General features: G+C 41.0%; 2 protein-coding genes and 1 long non-coding RNA gene across 11 annotated transcripts in view; 1 reads left to right on the top strand and 2 right to left on the bottom strand.

Moving 5' to 3' along the window:
• C5H4orf51 (chromosome 5 C4orf51 homolog) overlaps positions 1-3,055 on the bottom strand; it is a 21,576-nt gene extending 18,521 nt beyond the window's left edge. For 2 of the 3 annotated variants that reach the window (XM_045018008.1, XM_045018007.1), the window contains exon 1: positions 2,558-3,055. In XM_045018008.1, the coding sequence (XP_044873943.1) occupies positions 2,558-2,805 (248 nt within the window). In that variant the 5' untranslated portion in view covers positions 2,806-3,055. Of the gene's footprint in view, positions 1-1,716; positions 1,941-2,557 lie in introns of those variants that run through there. The other variant, XM_045018009.1, reaches the window with a different exon arrangement.
• Positions 1-8,187, top strand: part of LOC123370989 — an 8,626-nt gene extending 439 nt beyond the window's left edge. The window contains exons 3-5 of the long non-coding RNA XR_006579680.1: positions 1,934-2,336; positions 5,436-5,487; positions 8,067-8,187. This is a non-coding gene — a long non-coding RNA (uncharacterized LOC123370989). The remainder of the gene's footprint in view (positions 1-1,933; positions 2,337-5,435; positions 5,488-8,066) is intronic.
• On the bottom strand, positions 7,973-20,519 carry MMAA (metabolism of cobalamin associated A). Of its 7 annotated transcripts, none has more exons than XM_045018001.1 (7): positions 20,447-20,519; positions 14,942-15,424; positions 13,306-13,428; positions 11,665-11,835; positions 11,199-11,284; positions 10,413-10,562; positions 7,973-8,327 (listed from the first exon to the last, which is right to left on the bottom strand). In XM_045018001.1, the coding sequence occupies exons 2-7, from the start codon at positions 15,366-15,368 to the stop codon at positions 8,040-8,042; spliced, it is 1,245 nt and encodes a 414-aa protein (XP_044873936.1). In that variant the 5' UTR covers positions 15,369-15,424; positions 20,447-20,519; the 3' UTR covers positions 7,973-8,039. The 7 variants fall into 7 exon arrangements, with proteins under 7 accessions (XP_044873936.1, XP_044873939.1, XP_044873935.1 ...); XM_045018004.1 differs by lacking the exon at positions 20,447-20,519 and adding an exon at positions 19,656-19,678; XM_045018000.1 differs by lacking the exon at positions 20,447-20,519 and adding an exon at positions 19,500-19,647.

Genomic DNA, 20,519 nt, shown 5'->3' with positions numbered 1-20,519 from the left:
TAACTGTCCCCAAGGATTCTACAGGGAGCCACCTAACTTGGGGCTGAACATTCCACTAAGCCATCCAGGGGTTGTGTGTTGGTGCAGTCAGCTGACCAACACCTATATTCCTTTAAAAATCTGGCCCTGAGTGCCTAAAACATTTTTGAAAATGGGACTTAGATGCCTAAATCACTGAGGTGCTTTGGAATACCCTAAATCCTGCTGTGTCTGGCATTGTGAGATTGAATAGTGATCTACTACAAAACCCTGCCAGCCAAGGCAAGATTCTCTACCGCCAGAAGGGACAATGTCAGTGTGTGAATGGGAGTAATGTGAGCTCAGTACATGGTACTGACAGCACTAGCTGCCTGGTATGCTGGAAAGACACCCCTATTAACCAAATGGTAAACTTCTTTCCCTTAGAGACATGGTGCACAGGCCAGCAAGCCTTCCCCCTCACTCTCTCAAAGATCCTGCTCTGCTGCTTGGGTGAGGGAAAGTTGTTCACTACATCTTCCGCCTCCTCCTCTTGGGAACTAGTACAGGAGAAGACAGGCCCCAAATTTGTTACAACATTATGCAAGGAAGGAATATATACATCGTAAAGTCAGAAAACTTTCAATTAATGTTCCAGAACCTACTTCATTTCCAGACCCTGTACTACTCCAGCCCACCCCCTGCATGCAGTCCAAACTCTTCCCCATTGGTACTCCATTCTGATGCATTCTTCACCTATGTGCAGACATATCCCTGCCTGCTCTCCCGATCTAACACAGATTTAATTTACCCAGGAAGCACCTAGATACTTCCAGGATGGGAACTAGAGAAAAGCCTCAGTTAGACCAAAGTTATATTGGGAATGTAGGGGATGGAGTCCAGAGTTGAAGAAACAACTGCTCATATATGTATGTAGAGTGTTTTGGGCCCATATATTGAGTGACAGGAGGATGCAGGGTGGAGAACAGTCCATGATATGAGGAGCGCAATTATTGTTGTTTTTACAATGAGTAGGGAGAGGGCCTGCATATGCCATGTATGGCAGGTGAGACTCAAGAGCAGCAAAAATTAGGTTGGTGTTACAACTGTATTTGAGAATTCCTAACATTTAGGCATTTAAAGTCTCACCTGTAACAATGTAGCATATTTTAGGGTGAAATCCTAGCCCCACTGAAGACAGTGGTAAAACTCCCATTGATTTCAGTGTGGCCAGGATTTCACCCTTAGTTTTTTTGTAAGGCAATATATTTTTACTTTTAACCTGCATAATAAGGGTTTTTTTGCTTGTTTTTTAAAAGGAACAACACTGTATATATTTTAGATCTTATACTTAGGCCAGTGGTTCCAGACTGGGACCCCTTTTTCATACCAAGATCTTGCTCCCATCTAGCTGGGATCCCCCTTCTGACTTAACAATATGGGAAGGCCAAGATGGTTGCAATCTTGTGACACCCGAGGTCTCAACTCCCTTATCACAAACTCAGACTTTAGGCAATTGCAAAGTTACTGGATGTCTTTCTATACTGTATTTCTGATTAACGACATGAGTCATACACGTTTTGGCTCTATCAGACAAATACTAGCAGATGTTTTCCATCAGACCCAATATTAATCAGGATAAACAATGACATCACATACTCTCAACAACTTGCAAAAGCATGCTGCTGTGGCAAACTAAATTTGCTTCCACCAAGAAGTAGGGATGCTGAACCAAAGGAGGCAATTTTTTCTTTTTACCTTCAAGTACTTTTTGAGATTTCTTGATGGATGGTTCCTGTTTCTTGTTAGACTTGAATAAGGATTTCATCAAAAATGGATTTTTATAATAAGCATGTACACTGCAAACGTTTCCATCTTCTAGCATTGTGTAAACTTTAATACGCTAAGATGTGTGAGTGATATCATCAACTGTTCTTCAATACAGCACTACTGCTAATTGCTGTTCTACTAACAGGTCCAGAGACTCTGGTAGAGGACAGGAGCCAAAAAAGCAGAAAGGAATAGGGAGAAGCTACAGCCTGCCATCAATTCTTGAATGTAATGCCTGAAATGTGAAAGTTGTCTTCATCATTAAAGGGATAGATAAGCTGTAGTGTATATATACACATGTATCTCTAAGTCTAGATCTAGCTCTGTTTTATAAGTTCAAGAACTAAAAACTGAGTAGCAAGGCAATGATAAAATGATTCTAGGTTAGGATTCTGATGACATCATAAAGAATATGAGCCCTTGTAGTTTATGATCTCACTAGAAACCCTTGTTGCAGCTATTTACTAGCTGTTCCCATTCCAGGACTGAACATGAAGTGTGGCTAGCTTAATCCTGGGTCTTAAACAGAACCTGCCAAATTTGATTAGGTGATCTTTTTATAGGGTATTCTTGATTTCTAAACTCATCCTACTCATTTTCTATAGCGGTCAGGTGTCATTCCAGTTCAGTATGTTCAAATTCCTCTTAGAAGAGATGAAGAATAAGAAAAGCCTAATGTAATAAGCCTCTCCTAGCCTCTAAGAGGAATTTATATTTCCACTCAAAAAACTACATATTGTAGGCTCCAGTAAATAGGAATAAACCTTACTCTGGTGGATGAGGTCTGTTTATCCTGGTAGGAGAGGAGGGTTTGGTTCTGCACCTTGCGGATTCAGCCAGCTCCTTTTTTCCATAACCAGCAGAATATGTTGTTGCACAGTTGGCCTCTCTTTGAGCCTCCCGTCTCCAGGCTTCCCCGGCATGGCGTTGGATTTCTTCAAAAGCTTGAGGGGAGAGAGGACTAAAGGGCAAAGGCAATTCAGGAGCTAAGAAGAGATAGCTCATCCTACAGCTCATAGATTCTGAGCAGCAACTTTACCTTACTTTAGAAATAATTTTCCTCTGCTGATGAGTGCTAGAGGTGACCAAGCCTAACTTTAACAAGGTTAAGGAAAGGGAAAGTGCTTTGCTGCTGTTGATAAAAGTTGCTAAGCAACAGGTCATAAAAACCTCTACCAGCACTACAACCAGCAAAAGAAGAAAGTAATTAAACTACTAACTGGATTTTTGTATATATTTATATACCCACTGGGAGGAAATATTTAGAAATATGACTTATGTTAGGGCACTGTCTATGCGTGCAGTGACAATTTTTTATTCTTATGTGTACTAGCATCACAATCAGTCAAAGGAGAGGTCAGCTGAATATTCTCCCCTTTGGCACTTCCTTTTAATTGTTTATTTTTTCATAGCAAAAATGCAGAAGGTGGTGGTAAAATAGCAAATAAAGCTATGTAGTAGGAATATATACAGTGACTGATAAAAAAAATAAGGGCCTTAAAGTGAGCTTAAATTACACTTATGTAAATAAGAATAAAGCCTTAGCTAATTACAACAGTATTGCTATAAGGGAAGTATTTACTTTTCAGTGTCAACTAGTGTGTAACACACATTGTAAAGTTTCTCATTTTTGTTACACGTGAATAGACATCATTTACTCAAACATCTAAGATCTGTGAGAACTTCAGTCTCTTTCTAGCACGATCATGATTTTTAATCTCCATTTGGTTCTTAAAGGACAAATATTTTCTTCGCAACTGTGCCGCTAGGTAAGCTGAAACAAGGACTAAATAGGTGTGGAGACTGAAATAACCTTCAATCTTTAATGTAGTCCATGCAGCCCAGAACTGAAGCATGTTCACAGTAAACTACATCAGTCTCTAAGTGTTGGCAATCAGGCATCTTTCACAAATACTAGAGTCCTATTTAAAAATAAACAAACAAACAAAAAACCCCAACCACTACCATAAACAGATTTTCATATTTGGTTACACAACATTCCCTTGTTTCAGGCTACTGTGCATGTCATGTTTCTCCTTATTTGTCTTTTTCTTCCTATTTGTTGTTTAGCATGATCTTAAATTGTAAAGGTAACAAGGAACATTTTAGGTATAGTGTGTTTCTGCTCTAAAATGTTATTTTCAGTTGTTTACAACTTTTTTCTTATCTAAAAAAATGTCATCAACTTTTTAAAGGAACTAGGAACATGATTTAAAAATATTTTTGCTACGTCTTTTGAATTGTAGATTTAGAATCTGAACATTGGGCAGGGACAGAGTTGTCTACCTGTTGGTAGTTTGGTGAAAATTGGCTGTGAACTGTCAAAGCTATAAAGGTTTAAAAACATACTTTATGCCTGCACTCTGATTTTATTAAATAAACATGCTCATGTAGCAGTCTGCCCCTGTTCTATCAGCATTGCACATACATCCTATGTTAGGAGAGTTCATGAGGAGTGCTGTCCACTTTCCTCTTTGTAAAGGTGCATAGGAAAAAGGCAGGGCTTCTCCCTCACTGAGTGCTCGTGTGTGTAAAAGCGTTGTTCTGCTGCCTAGCAAATAGTGGCACATCATGTTCAATTGTATTTTTACAAAAAATAGTTTATTATTCGTTATTTTTATTACAGTAGTAGGCAGATGCCCCAACTGAGATCATAGCCCCATTGCACAAAAAGATCAGAAAGTCTGCAACATGCTTCATAATGGACTGATACGTGTTATTTGAGAAATGGTATGAGACATCATAATACTGAATTATAATGTGTTTGCTAAAGAGGCTGGAGTTAAAGTTATACATTCACACTCAATTTTGTAATTTCCTGATTTAAGTGATTGCTTTGCCAATTTTTTGTATGAAATCTATTATCCAGCTATCTGCTAGGGAAAATATGTATCCAAGGAAAAGTATTGCTATCAGAGTCTTAAACTATGTGAAGAGCTATTTCTTATTCCTAAAACTGGAAAAAACAGAAAAGGGGTGATACAGATTTTCTCTAAACATCCATGAAAAACAGAATAAAAAATGTGGCATTATGGAGAAAACTGAGGAAGTGATCATGTTTACTGCAGTGTGGAGGGAGCTGATACCATAGCAAGAGTTGGCTAGTGTTTAAAAGCAAACATTAAGAAGGGAGTTCTCCAAGGTTAAAAAAATAATTTCATTTACATACAGTAGCCTCAGCAAAAAGGAAACGAGTCAGTGCAGCTTGTAGTGCTACACAAATAAGAAACATACAAGAGAAGACTTATTAAAGGCTAAGGAGCATGTAAAACAGGAGGTAATAAATTTACAAAAGCAACAATTTTGACAATGAAGCAGCCAACCAAGCATGGGTCACTTGGCCCTATCGTTGAAAACAAAGATTAGATATGAAAAGAATAATCCATGCTAGGAGAAGGGGATTGAATTTGCTGAGGGCACTTCAGCTGCAGATTCCTTTTAGCAGGTTTGACTTTTTAAGTAGAATAGTTTCATATTTTCCCAGGAGATGGAAAATGGAAGCCCTTGAGCACTCGAACAAGACGTCAAAAGGGTAAAGTTTTGTTTTAATAGATTAGCATGGATGAACTCCACTATTTTTCATCACATAGATGGTCTAGAAAAATATTGAGAAAACCACTCTAAATGCTGTTCTCATCGCTTTCTAGATCAAGCCAGTTTCCAACTGAAAGTTACATAGCGTATTAGTCCATCCACAAGGTAGGTGCCCTCAGCCAGCCTGAAATTTAGATTTTAATTTTGTAAGTATGTACATAATCACAAGTGTGATCAAAACAGCATATTTAGTACATGAACAGTGTATGTTAGAGATGAACCCAAAGAATGAAGTTCAGCTGCAAACTTCACTGCATTTCAGGGGGTTTAAAGCCCTGGCTTTTGATCTGGGGCATGCTCTAGCTGATGCAGCTTCCTCTCACATGGGTGCAACTGAGCATTATACTGTGACCAATGATGATGTCATAGTAAAGCACTTGTGTTTCTGCCCTCCTCCTCCTCTCAGACTTAGCATGGGTACATCTAGACTGGAGCTGGAAGGTACAATTTCCAGCTCCAGTAGACATACTCATGCTAACTCTGCTAGAGCTTACATGCTACAAATAGTAGCAATGGCATGAGCAGCAGGAGGGGTTAGCCACCTAAATACATACCTAGGGTTTCTGACAGGATCATACAGAGGGCAGCTAGCTGTTGTGCCCTGGATATGTCTAGCACATTAGCTTGAGCAGAGCTACTGTGAATTTCCAGCTTGAGTAGACATCTTAAGGCTCTAGCTCCAGTGTAGATGTTCATTCTTAGGCAGTGGTAACTTAATTTCATGTGTTGCCAGCAGTGGTTTAAGCATCATTTTACACAGGTACAGTCAAACTACATTAGTGGTTTGCACCAGTATAACTAAAATCAGTTACGTGAGTGCAAGTTTTCTCCATACAGAAATTGCTTTTCACCCCTCACCTGTCAAACCATGGTTGTCCTGCTGTTCAGTACTATAATACATCCCTGAAAATGTACTTCAGTACAGATTACTCACATGCACATTTGCAGGATGGGGTCCTTCCATCCAATTTTATCTTTTTTTTACCATAATGCAGTGTACAGGAAAATAAGGCAACAGCTGTCAGAGAACTAACTTTAATCCTGGTAATAAGAATTAAAGTAGCACGAGTTAGACAAAGAAGAAGAATCCTTGTTAGATAAGGATTAAAAAACTCCTAGGGTCTTCAAAAGCTAAAGGTAACTTTTCTGATGTATTACGATTTAGCTAGAAGTTAAAAAAAAATCTGAAGATCTAGAGAAATATAGATGCAAAATCAAGTTTGTCAGGGAAGCTAAGAAAACAAATATCACAGCTTTTAACATAATTCAAAAATTCAATTTACCTATGCAAGATACGAAGAATTCTTCATAGAACTCCAATTATTGTTTTATTGCTTTTCTGCAGTCTCCAAAATTGGCATTTTTTTCCTGTAATAATACATTTCTGCCAAATAGACCATGTTTTCCAAATAATATTTTAGAAGATCCTCCAATTCATTATTAAAGTATATCAAAATGTACATATAGCTCCTGAATAGTTAAAGTATTTAAGTTGAATTTAACAGGAGAATGTCATTTTGTTTAGAAACTGAAGCTCTTTCATCCAGCCAAATGGCCTTAAACCACTATAGACAAAGTTGTGTTTTTTAATATAGTTAATTATAAAGATAGCCATTTCCATAACTAAAGAAACTCTGATGCGGCTTCCACTTGAAGTCTTATCATTAGTTATATTAAGAAAAGATACCTAATGTAACTTCACCTTTTGTTTTAAAAAAATTTCTATTCAGGAGGCACCAGTAGGGTGTTTCCTTGGATAAATATAGCTCCCAGGCGGGGCTGCTTCAATACTATATTTGTTTGTAACACAAAGAACAGGTTCTGCTTAGGTGATTATGCAGCACCCAACGCTTTTGCTGTCACTCACAGTGAGGAGATGGGCAATGATCCATGCTGGTAACAGCTCCCCTTGCAGCATCTACTGCTATATCACAGCTGAAATCTGTAGCATGGACACAATCTAATTGTGGCCCTAACTGTGCTTAAACCACAGTAGGCTCCAGCAGCAGTAAACTGTGTTATACCATAGCCATGTTTAAACAATTATTTTTGTTGTGTAAATTAGACTTTGGAGACTCATCCTTTAATGTGCTTACTGCTGTAAGTGTTGATTGAATCAGGTTTTTGGTAAGTTATACTGATAGGTCATGTATGCACTGTAAAATTTAACAGTCGTGTAAACAGATGACCCCTCCAGTAAAAGACATTTAGGTGAGCCCAAGAGCAGTTTTAGTTACACCTATCCTTGTTTTGTGTGGGGTGTTTGTTGGTAAATATAACAGGACAAGTGCTGAAATATCTGGAACACAAGCAAACAAATAACTAGCTTACTGTACCACAAAGTTATTTTGTTTTAATAATTTCTATTACAATCTCATTAAAAGCTTTAAAACAACCACCATCCTTAACTATGCTGTACTCAAATAAGAGTTTTAGAAGCGTACATTTTTCTTTTTGAATATAATCTATGGTAGTCCCAGAAACTAGCTTTGTTCCTCATGTGTATTATCTTTGCCCGAGTCAGAATATAAATTTAGTCTAGGGCTACATTCAAGTATGCTGCAGTAATAAAGATTTGAAGCCATGCTTCGGAAAATTTTATTTAATGTTTAAATAATTTGTGCAAATTGATCAATGACACAGTAGAACATGGTATCTTAAGATCTGTCTTTGAATGCTTTCAGTAATAGGTCTGCTGCCAGCCCTGGAGCCAAGATACCACTGAGAACCTTTTCTTCTAAAAGTGGAATCTTATCCCTCACTGCTAAATGACTCCGAAAATGGTCCAGCATATTTTCTTGGATTAGATTCCACATCCACACTTTCTGCTGTTTCCGTCGTTTGTTGATCAATTCACCGCTTGTAAGCATGAGATCATAAAATTCTGTCATCTTATCCCACATATCTGAAATGCCTTCTCCAGTTTTAGCAGACATGCGCATTACCTGTTGGATTAAGGAGGACATTTTAAAAGAAACTAAGTGGGTTGGGGAGGGTTCTGCGTCAGCTAGATTCTATTAAAATCACAAGTTCCAATCCTAGTAAGGCAAACTCATCCTTAAGTGCTACTGTAAACTCCTCCCCTCCCGACCCCCACAGCTTATGTTGTGTGTCCTTCTGACAAGACTTGAAAACCAAGCTTCTGCCACCTCCAAAACGATATTCTCATCTTATACTACTTGTGACAAAGAGGGTTTGCCTAAGTATTCTTGAACAAAGTTCCCCCCCATACTGTCTGATGGCTTACACCCAAGCAGTTGCTGCAGTTCAGTAATATAATTTGTATAAGGTTTTAGGATCCTATCAAATTAAAGGTAAAATATACAATATTACTACTTAAATGGAAAGTCAATTGGATATTTACATAACCACATTTAGAGCCAGTACAGCATTAATATGAAACCCTGCATAGTTTCAATATTATAGTAAGAACAGTATTAACTTCCCTTTGTACCCTGGAAGAGTGATTGTAGGCTAGAAAGCAAACATCCAAGCCATTTGAAACAAGTTCTAAAAACAGCCCAGTTAGAGAAGTGTTTTTATTCAATATTCAGCCAAAAACCCCACACCTCTCCAATTTTTTTTCTTTTACTATTAACACTTGCCAGAGACGCCTGGTCTGTTAAACGTGTATAGAGAGCTTTCACACAAGGTAATAAAATCTCTAGAAATAGGTGTTGTAATGATGCTCACTCTGTAATATGGTAATACTCTTAACTCTACTCCTGTATATTTTCTTTAAAAACTTAGGCTTACTGTTGTAAGAATTGTTTTGCTGCTGATATTTACAGGGCAAGGATTTGTAAACTCTTTAACATTTCCTACATAAAAAAGGATGTCTCTCTATAGCATCTAGATCTAAACTTATGCTCAGCAATGCTGAGGGGAGAGAGTGGCTTCTGCCAGTTGATATAAATCTCAAGTCACCTGTCAGCCCTCTTGCTTTGTGTTTATATGGAGCAGAACTGAACTAGACAGGGAAAGGCTACATTCCCTACTAAAATTTATGGGGTAAAGATTTCAGCTCTGTGTAAATTGCTCTGCCACTTGAACAAATTCATCACTAGATACTGCAAAGCACAAATGTATGTGCCACCTATGTAAATATGTTAAAAGCAGTCAATACAGCCATAAAAAAAGCAATAACTCTGTTTGGTAGAAGGGCACATTCAGGTCAGTTTGCATAACTTCCTGGTTTTTGTTTCAAAGGGATAAGCCAGAGGGCTGAAAAATCTGATCAGGAAGCAAAATAGCAGTTGTCCTGCCTTCTGCAGTGACATCCAATCACTAATTGGGTTTCACATGACTGGAAGTTGAGGCACTGTAAGTGTAGGAGGGAGAATGGGAACAGAAAACCATGACCAAGCCTCAGGCAGTCCAGCTGGATCAAACTGTCTGACAGTCCATTTTATCCAGCATTCAAGGAACCTCATTATATATATAAAAAGCATTTTACTACTGTCTCTTCACCTCAATTATAAATTCTAATTATTTTTATTGCAGTACCACCTAAAGGCTAACAGGATCAGGGCCCCATTGTGCTAGGTGCTGTACACACACACGAAGACAAGGTCGTTGCACTAAAATCCCATAAGACATCACAAGTGGGTATAACCAGGAGGAAAAAAACATGGATCATAGTAGTTACATAGATTAGTATGGTTTACAGCAAGATGGTTCCCAAACTTCTTAAAAATGTATAGAAATTATTACAAATCAGCAAGCCCTACTAACCCTCGGGTCTACCCATTATCAGTTTGCTGTAGGCATCATAGTAGACATGAGTTTTGAGGAAGGACTTGGAGGAGAGAGAGAGAGTAATGCCTTTCCAAACTAGTTCAGGGAGGGTACCCAATAAATAAGGGATGTGTGAAAGAAGCAGCACAGATGTTTCAGGCACAAGTGGGGCAGGAGAGATGTTTACGTAAATGTCCAGGTGGTTAATATGTAGTTAGGATGAAGTTAGGTCCTGTAACCTACACACCACCTCTTCTGAAATAAAGAGAAGAAAATTGTGAAAACATACAAACCTTTGGTCTCCAAACCTTAGAGCGCTTGCGAAGTAGTTTCATAGCACTAACATATTCTGCTTGTATCCGCCGCGCAGGCACAACTAAATCCCCATCAGCTTTAGTTATAGCAACTAGATCTGCCATCTCAATTATACCCCGTTTAATACCCTGAATGGAACAAGGAAAAGGGAAAAAAATGAATGCTTAGAAAAACTGTGTTAATGCTCAGTCATAAAACCTGGATAAACTAATGAGGCTTGTTTGTTGCATTATCTTACCCCCTGACTTTCTTCTTAATCTTTAGGCACCAGGAATTTCCTAATATTAGAAATGTCCGAGGTTTCATTAGTAGTTATGATGACTCTCTGAACCATTAATTCACATATTTATTCCTCTACCATGAGAGACTAACATCCTTCATGTATGTGTAGCACAGGTTGGCATATATTACCTGAAAGGAGCATAACTGAGTTCGCTAAACTAATCAGTTATTACACAACTGATTGTTGTTGCCATGTACCTGTACTAGCATTCAAAATGAGAAAAAGTTAATCATATCTAATGAGTAACATGGATCATAAGAGACTGGTCAGAACCAAAACTTTAAATCCTAACACCTGTAACATTTGGGAAAATTCTGATCCAAATTTTGTGGGTCAAGTTGGTAAGATTCTGACTTCAGCGGGAGAAGAGCTAGGACAATACCAAGCACTAATACTTGATTACTCAGACTTAATGCACACACATATTCCAAATTCAGACTTATATTTTAGGTCACAATTAGCATTTCAAAAAGATAAATACCTGTAACTCATCTCCTCCTGCTGGTGGGAGCAGCAAAACAAACATATCAACCATATCAGCAACTGCAAACTCTGATTGCCCCACACCTGAAAATTTGAAACCAGAATTGACCTTTCACAGCCATTCTAACGACAGTACTAAGGAGAGGTCCCACTGTGGCTCGCTCTCTTTCTGGGCTGAACAAAGTTGGATACAATGAAGGTCAGTATGAAATCTAGTTTTAGAAAATTCTCTCTCAGAACTTACAAGGCTTAAAGACATAACAGTAAGGCCTCCTTGGGTGAAGTCAACACACACTTATGAAAGGAATGGACCAAATGGAACAGAAAAGATGTAGTACCAAAAATAAACAAAGAAGAAGAAAAGCTGCAAGAGGAAATATGCATCATTAGTGCTATAAGTTGGCCTGGACAGTACAGTGGGGTGCAAGTGCTAAATTTTGGATTTTTACATTTAAATCACATACCTACTGTTTCCACAAGAATGATGTCATAGCCTCCTCCCTCACATAGCAGAATAGCTTCATTTGTGGTCCTAGTCACACCTCCTAACGTTCCCCTGGTTGGAGATGGCCTGATGTAAGCATTCATGTCCCTCGACAACTCAGTCATCCGTGTTTTATCACCCAAGAGTGAGCCTTAAACATTTAACAATTTCAAAAAGGGCAAGTAGTCAGTTATTTTCAATAGTCAGTAACAGGTGCAGGTGAATCTCTCTGCTGAAGAATCAAATGAGAATTTCCCAGTGTTGTGTGCTACGAAGTTCCTGTGTGGCTCTTTTAGCTTGCAAGACGTGAGAATATCACAGAAGCATAACAGCAAGTTACTGCAGCCCACTGTCCCTAAACTCAGAGGGCTTCCTCTATGCCAGCACGGACTCTGCAAGTCCCAAACCCCTTTGTGTGACCTGAGCACAGCTGCATCAGCAAGCTCTTACCTATCTATTATCCCCCCGTGAGAACAAAGTCTCATCTCCCATTCCATAGCAAATGCCCAAAGATAAGCAGTGTCCTCTCAAGAAGAAACTCTCCTATAGTCAATTTTTATTTGAATTTAATGAGAATGTATTGGTATGACAAGTGTTGCTAAAGTTTAAAAGGAGACAGACCCTCTCAGTCCTTCTCTTTATTCCTTATCCTGACCCCTTTCTCTGGTGACCTATAAGTCTTTGTCTCCACTACACATTCAAGGAATAGTCCTTATAGCCACAACTAATTGCAGTTGTTATTCATAGTTAACCTGTAACATCTCCATGTAGTAGAATTAAACAAGTTTCAAGAGGATAGATATACAGAAAATGATAATGTATTAGTCAGATACAGCCATATATGACAAAAGGATTAAAATCTTAGTTACTGCTGGTTAGGTCCCAGGTAAGTTTTCTAAATCAAGCTTAGTCAGCATTGCCCCATAGAACATAAATTTTGGGAGGGGTAGGGTTTTGCAGATGAAAGCAACATGGGTTTGGAGAGCCTGATACTGAAGAGCAGGTGGCCAACAAAAGTTAGTCAAGTTCAGTGACATTGCAACATCACCATGACTTACTACACAGAAGAGTCTATCTTGGAACCAAGATAGTCCCACAGAAATTAAACAATTTGTTCCCATTCAAGGATGATAGTGTATTTTTCCCAAGATCCAAGGCAAAGCAGGAATTTTTTTTGGGGGGGGGGGGGGGAGGAGGACTGAGTTGCAAGTGTATTCTGATGGCCTCTAAATGAAGAGATTTGGCATCACTTTCAGTCTACATTGCAAAGTTTTAACGACAACAGTACTGATCACAGAAAAGGAAGTTTTTCCTTTCCCCTTACAATACCAAGAAAGTAATTTCACACACGAGAGAGAGAGACAGAGACAGAGACAGAGAGAGAGACATACACACACACACACACTATACAAGGCCACCAGAAGACAGCACAAGTTTGGGGACCTCACAAAAATGGGACTATTATGCCTAATTCCACAGCACACCAAAAATGACTAAAAAGCAATATATAGTTCATTAACGTAACTTTATAGGATAAAATTTCAACCACACACACCAGAAGCTCCAGATATTGTCAAGATTAAATGCTAGAGAGCTGACAAAAAACTTAAGATATACTCACCACCACTTGTACTAGAGGACGGATCCACAGCCAGCACAGACACTTTGTGTCCCCTCTCTGTAAGCATTTTCCCAAAGCATTCTATAAATGTTGATTTCCCGGCACCAGGGGGACCAGACAATCCTAAGTAGTAGAGGGACAAAAAACTCTAGTTTAATGAAATAGGCAACAGCCTCTACTGATCTTTCCTTCTTAATGCTCTTCATGTTATGAACTAACCCCCAACACATTCTTTTGACAATAATGTGACGGAAATAATTTGTCTTAAAAATATTTTTAAGAAAAATAGTATGAGACCCTATTCCAGTTATTTACTATAAAATCTGAGGCCTGTCACTGCTAGTAAATTAACCCTCTTCTTTTGCAAACACCCCCATCTCCACACAAAACCCCCTACTAATAGAAGAGTGGGTTTTTTTTAATTTATATTTGTTTGAAAAAGTAACTTCCCCCTTTTCCGCCTCCAGATATATCACAAAATGCAACCAATTGCTACAATTAATCACCTTCATAAACCACATACTGGTGGATTTCATCTTCCTGTTAAGGCAACTAGAATTACATTGAATTAATATTGAATTGTCTAATGAAGTATCAGAGGGGTAGCCACGTTATTCACCCATGAAAGCTCATGCTCCAATACGTCTGTTAGTCTATAAGGTGCCACAGGACTCTCTGCTGCTTTTGTCTAATGAAGAAATCCAAACCTTCTCATTTTGGATTTGCAGTGTATTATATCAGTCTACTCTGGAGGGGATCATTCACTTCTCTAACACTTACTCATTTTGCCGATAGCAACATAAGATTGATTTCTTTAACCTCTTCTCCCCTCCCCAAACAGAGGTTTCTCCATATTGGTTTGCACTGCAGAACTTTAAAAATGCAACATGTCAAATCTACAATTTTCAGAAATCATTCAGTATTTAAAGTTGCTGTTTCAGATAAGTAGATGGGTGACTTGCATGCTAACTTAAGACAACTAAACTAGGACTGGCCTGTTGCTTTGGGGATTGTGCTCTTCACTAACTTTAAGATGCCATGCTCCAGTTCTTGCTTCCTTTGGGCCATACATATGCATAAGGCAATTGTGCACTAAACCACTCTACAGCGATCCTTTCAGTTGATATTGAAGCATCTGATAGATTGTAAAGGGAATGTCACCCACCTCTCCTCAGCTATAAGGTAGGTTGCTTTAAGGTAGGGCCTTTACTAATGATAAAACAATTGAAACAATTTTTTCTCCTCCTTTTTTGAGGGAAACACATGCACCTCAAGAAAAAAAGATTTGGCAATGTTCATCTAAACTTTGAATAGCTGGTGCAGCTATGCCTTCTAGCTCCCCCCCGCCCATTCTTCAGCTCAACAAAACTAACCCTATCATCCATGAGAAATTCCCCTTTATTCTCCCCAGAAATTGAGGGGTCATTTTTAAAGTCTCCCCAAGAGTATTTTTCAGCATTGTGGAGAAACTTTTCTTATGAGCAATACAAGTGACTCAAAGATGGTTACAAACTATTAATAACCCAATGATTTCTGACTATACTCCATATTTGCTTAAAAATGCTAAATATCGGAAACAAGAGGTGATATCATCATAAGATCACAACAGTTACTGGACAGACAAAAGAGGACTGACCCACTCTAAAGGCTAGTGGTTTTCCTTTATTTAACTTTTCTTGTTCTCTGTGGTAGGATAATACCTTCTGAATGAGCACCTGGGCTATCTCCTTTTTCCTGCTCTGAGTTGATTCTACAAGAGTAATGGCCTCTGCCAAGCAGGCTCTGTGTCCTTGGATTAATCCACTATAAAGTCTGTCTACAAGTCTCTGTTCCTTGTCACAAAGTCCCTGTGTTTGTTGGTCTACGGTTGCCTGATAGCAAATCCCTCTTTTCAAATCACTTGCTGGCAACATCCACTTTGTACAATACAAGCATACTGAATTAAAAGACTGAATATATGGAAATAATGATCCCGGAGTGAAATTTGAGTGGAAGCTTTTGAAAGAAATCCTTCTAAGAAAACGGTAGTGAGGGAATCTTAGCAGCAATGACAATGTGTTCATCTTGTCTGGAATCAGAGAGTATCAGTGGTATCTGTTCAACTGTGTTGGCAGCCAGCCTAAGAGGAGAGGAAAAAAACACTTTAGTTTCTTCAAAATACCTCTAAATATTGAAATTAACAGATGTAGATGATCAATCTTTTCAGTCAAATCATTAGATTTTACTTTATCCACACCTGTGTCCATAACATGTACAAAGGAGATTTGCACATAAAATAGTTGTGTTAAGTACTCTCTCTAAAAGATTGCATTTCATTCTTGTTGGAGAAATATCACCATGTGAAATCTCCCATTAGGTGGATTTAGGAAGACACACATTTGTTCATTTTTAAAGCTGAAGTTAATAAACTAAACCATTTGTTTAAAAAGTTTGTACTCTAGCTATAGGGAGAAAAAAAATCATAACACTAGCCTCTTGAGAGCCAGAAAGCTTTTTTTTACAAAAAACAAGAACCACCAAAAAAGTTCTCCTCAGCAGGTAAGAAAGCTCTCATGCACATTCTCCTGTGCTCTTGGCACAACACACCTTCTGTTTATCCAACAGTTTCCTCAGGTCTGTTCTGTTCTGAAGCCCATAACAAAATCAAATAAAACAACCCTCTGGAATTTAACTTTTGTACCTCTTCTCCAGAAGTAGATGTAGTTAGATGCACTAAATAAATGTGGGGAACTTGGAAATAATTTGATAACTTTGAGGATTTAAGATCGAGCCTTTTAGGTCTCATCTACATGAAGGTTATTTTCGGGGGGGGGGGGGGGGAGGACGGAGGGGGAAGGTTCCATAATTGCACTCTCATAGACAAGTTGCCAGAAGCACTACAACACCTACTCAGGTTTAGACACTGGTTAAAATGTTGGCAACCACCTGAAGCTGCATCTATACTACTGCTCCACTCAGTGGAGCTATGCCAAAATTAGCAATGATGGGAACTGAATCAGAAAGAAGTCTAGAAATAGCCTCGCAATGCAGAAGACATTCCATTCTATAATCCTATTTTCACTTCCCTGTAAATTTCACAAGCAGCACACTCCTAGAGCCCTGCAAATCTGCAGTATCCCCAGACCATGTTTGCAGATTCCCGATCAGATGTGTATCCGCATAGGGCTCCACACACATCTACAGTCAGTGAGTTTCAGCAAACAGGCTCCCCCTGCATAGAACTGTATTAACTTTAAACTACCTATATGCCTTTTCCAAGGCACTTGAGTTGTCTTTTAACTGAGCTACTGTAACTCTAGTAGCTTCAGACAAAATTAGATGCATTAGCAATAAGAAGATTTGACTACACTCCATAGCATGCACACTTACTTTATGCAGTGTATTATGTATTCTGCTTATTTTTACTGCAGCAAATCTTCATTAAAAAACCCATAGACAAAACTGTACAACTAGTTCACTGTGACTGGGAAACACGTTGACCAAAGTTTTCAAATCTATGGGACTAAAGTTAGACTCCTAAATCAATATTTAGGCATCTAAGCAAAGTAGCCCTTATTCTGAGGGACTGAACATCTGACATTCTCATTGACTTAAATGGAAGCTGGTTTGCTCAACATTTCTGAAAAAATCAGGCCACTTCTATTTAGAGGCTTACAGCCCAGGTCTTGCAATGACATCTGTGCAGGTGGATCTCTGAACTCGCACAGATGTCATTGCAGAATCGGGGCCTTGACATGGATTTAGGAACCTAACTTTTGGGCAGACAAATTCAAAAATGGTGGCCATTCTGAATTCCTGGATTCTACAAAACATCCAGTTTGTTAACAGATGACATAAGGAAACTGAATCACAAAGTGACCATTGTTCACTTATTTTGATAATGGAAATTTAGAAAATAAGAACATGGGAATGGCCAATCTGCGTCAAACCAATGGTCCATCTAGCCCAGTATCCTGTCTTCTGACAGCAGCCAATGCCAGGTACTTCCAAGCAAATGAACAGGACAGGGCAATCACCAAGTGATCTATCCCATCATTCAGTCCCAGCATCTGGCAGTCAGAGGCTTTGGGAAACCCAGAGCATGAGGTTGCATCCCTGACCAACTTGGCTAACAGCCACTGATGGATCTGTCCTCCATGACCTTATCTAATTCTTTTTTGAACCCCGTTATAGTTTTGGCCTTCACAATATCCCCGGCAATGAGTTCCACAGGTTGACTGTGCATTGTGTGAAAAAATACTTCCTTGTGTTTTAAACCTAATTTTGTTGAGTGACCCTGGGTCTTGTGTTATGTGAAGAGTTAAAAAGAACTTCTTTATTCACTTTCTCCACACCATTCATGATTTTATAAACCTCCATCATATCCCCCGTTAGTCCCTTCTCTGAGCTGAATAGTCCCAGTCTTTTTAATCTCTCCTCATATGGAAGCTGTTACATAATCTTAATCATTTTTGTTGCCCTTCTCTGTACCTTTGCCAACTCTAATATTTTTAGATGGGGTGACCAGAACTGCATGCAGAACCAGACCTGTGGTGTACCATGGATTTATATAGTGGTATTATGATATCTATCCCTTTCCCAATTATTCCTAACATTCCGTTAGCTTATTTGACTTCCAGTGCACATTGAGTGCATATTTTCAGAGATTTATCCACGACGCCACAATCTCTTTTTTGAGTGGTAACAGCTAATTTATACTCTATTTTGTATGATAGGTAGGATTATGTTTTCTAATATGCATTACTTTGCATTTATCAAAACTGAATTCCAGCTGCCACTTTGTTGCCCAGGCACCCAGTATCGTGAGATCCTCTTGTAACTCTCTGCAGTCTGCTTTGGACTTAACTATCTTGAGTAACTGTATATCACCAGCAAACTTTGCTGTATCACTGTTCACCTCTTTACGAGATCACTTATGAATATGTTGAACAGCACTGGTCCATGTTCAGATCCCTGTGGGACACCGCTATTTACTTCCTGCCATTCAGAAAACTGACTGTTTACTCCTACTCTTTGTTTCCTGTCTTTTAACCATGACCCATGAGAGGACCTTCCCTCTTATCCCATGACTGCTTACTTTGCTTAAAGAGTCTTTGGTAAAGAACCTTGTCAAAGGCTTTCTGAAAATCCAAGTACACTATATAACCCTTGTCCACATTTGTTGATCCCCTCAAATAATTCTAGTAAATTAATGAAGCATGATTTCCCTTACAAAAGCCATGCGGAACATGATTTGTTTGGGAAGAGTCATCTATGTGCCTGATAATTCTGTTCTTCATTATAATTGCAATTTGCTTGGTAGTGAAGTTGGTCTTACCGGCCTGTAATTGCCAGGACCGCGTCTGTAGCCTTTTCTAAAAATTGGCAACACATTCATAAGGATACAATTCTGTCAGAGGTCACAGATGCATATTGCTGAGACCTCCATGACTTTTTCAGGGGCAAGGATGAAGCAGCTAGCGGCCCAGGACTGCTGGAGCAGTGGCCCCAGGATGGAGCAGCGACCAAGGTTGGGTCAGCCCCCCCGGGATTGAAGCAGAAGCCAGTCAGGGTTGGGTCAGCCCCCTGGTTCCAGAGCAGAGGCCACCAGAGCAGTCCTAGGGCACTGGAGCAACAACCAAGGGTCAGCCCCAGGGTTGCTGGCAGGGTGACACCCCAGACCAGCAATCCCAGGGGTGAGGCAGTGGCGGGGGCTAGGTCAGCCCCCTGGGGGCTGGAGCAGCAGTAGTCAGCTCCTACCACAGGAGCAGTGGCAGGACTGGAGCTCTGACTGTTTCTGTCCCCCACCCAGCCCCCTCAGTATTTTCAGTAAAAGTCAGGGACGGGTCATGGGATTCTTTGAATTTTTGTTGATTGCCCATGACCCGTCCCTGACTTTACTAAAAATATCTGTGACAGAATCTTAACCTTACTCATTAGCAATCCTCCAGTCATCCGGTACAGAGGCCAATTTAAGTGATAAGTTACATATCACAGTTAGTAGTTCTGCATTTCAAATGGGAGTTCCTTCGGAGCTCCTGGGTGAATCCCATCTGGCGCTGGGGACTTTCTACTGTTTAATTCATCAATTTGTTCCATAACTGAATAATGGTTCCACCATTTATCAATTCCACTCCTACCCCCCACCCCCATCACATTCAGAGATCTCTGCTCCCTCAGCGCTCACAGGGTCAGAACACGGCTTGTAAAAGTACCATTATTTGCACAACCACAGCGCCTAGGAGCCCGCTGCACTCGCACTGCGCAACACAAGGATGGTAAAGAACCACTGGTCTACAGGGGGCTACTTGTGTAGCCACGCCCATTAGTTACACAGGTGTGAACAATGACGTGTGTAACGCACTACACACCTCACCCACCGCCCTAGGTCAATCCCAATGCGCCACTCTACACAGGCCCCCGGCGCCCGCCGCACTTCCTCTCGACCGCGCCCCTCCCCACTGCCCCAGCACCACGCACACAGCCCCCGTGCCCCTCCCCTCCCGACTGCCCCCACACCACGCACACAGCCCCCCCGTGCCCCTCCCCGCCCCACCACCCACACAGCCCTCCCCGCCCGACTGCCCCAGCACCACGCACACAGCCCCCGTACCCCTCCCCTCCCGACTGCCCCAGCACCACGCACACAGCCCCCGTGCCCCTCCCCTCCCGACTGCCCCCACACCACGCACACAGCCCCCCCGTGCCCCTCCCCTCCCCACCCCACCACCCACACAGCCCTCCCCGCCCGACCGGCCCCTCACCACGCACACAGCCCCCCGCGCCCCTCCCCTCCCGACTGCCCCAGCACCACGCACACAGCCCCCCCCGTGCCCCTCCCCTCCCCTCCCCACCACCCCCACAGCCCTCCCCGCCCGACTGCCCCAGCACCACGCACACAGCCCCCGTGCCCCTCCCCTCCCGACCGCCCCCTCACCACGCACACAGCCCCCCCGCCCCTCCCCTCCCGACTGCCCCGCACCACGCACACAGCCCCCCCGTGCCCCTCCCCTCCCAACCACCCACACAGCCCTCCCCGCCCGACTGCCCCCTCACCACGCACACAGCCCCCCCGTGCCCCTCCCCTCCCGACTGCCCCGCACCACGCACACAGCCCCTCGCGCATCACCCAGGCCCCCCCCGGCCCAAGGCCCAGCCCTACCCGCCCAGCAGCAGGTTCCGGCTCCTCCCCGCCTCTCGGCAAGGCCGAGCGCGACATCCGGGGCAAAGGACAC

This window comes from Mauremys mutica, chromosome 5, assembly GCF_020497125.1.
Source record: "Mauremys mutica isolate MM-2020 ecotype Southern chromosome 5, ASM2049712v1, whole genome shotgun sequence".
Classification (NCBI taxonomy): Eukaryota; Metazoa; Chordata; order Testudines; family Geoemydidae; genus Mauremys; species Mauremys mutica.
This window is presented reverse-complemented; position numbering and strand designations above follow the sequence as displayed.

Bases quoted from the DNA above. Each gene is read 5' to 3' on its own strand.
- MMAA (XM_045018001.1), bottom strand. From the start codon at position 15,368: ATGAACACATTGTCATTGCTGCTAAGATTCCCTCACTACCGTTTTCTT. The intron at 11,836-13,305 runs GTGAGTATATCT...TAAATGTTTAAG, and splicing joins GTCCTCTAGTACAAGTGGTG to GCTCACTCTTGGGTGATAAA. The intron at 11,285-11,664 runs GTATGTGATTTA...TCAAATTTTCAG, and splicing joins CATTCTTGTGGAAACAGTAG to GTGTGGGGCAATCAGAGTTT.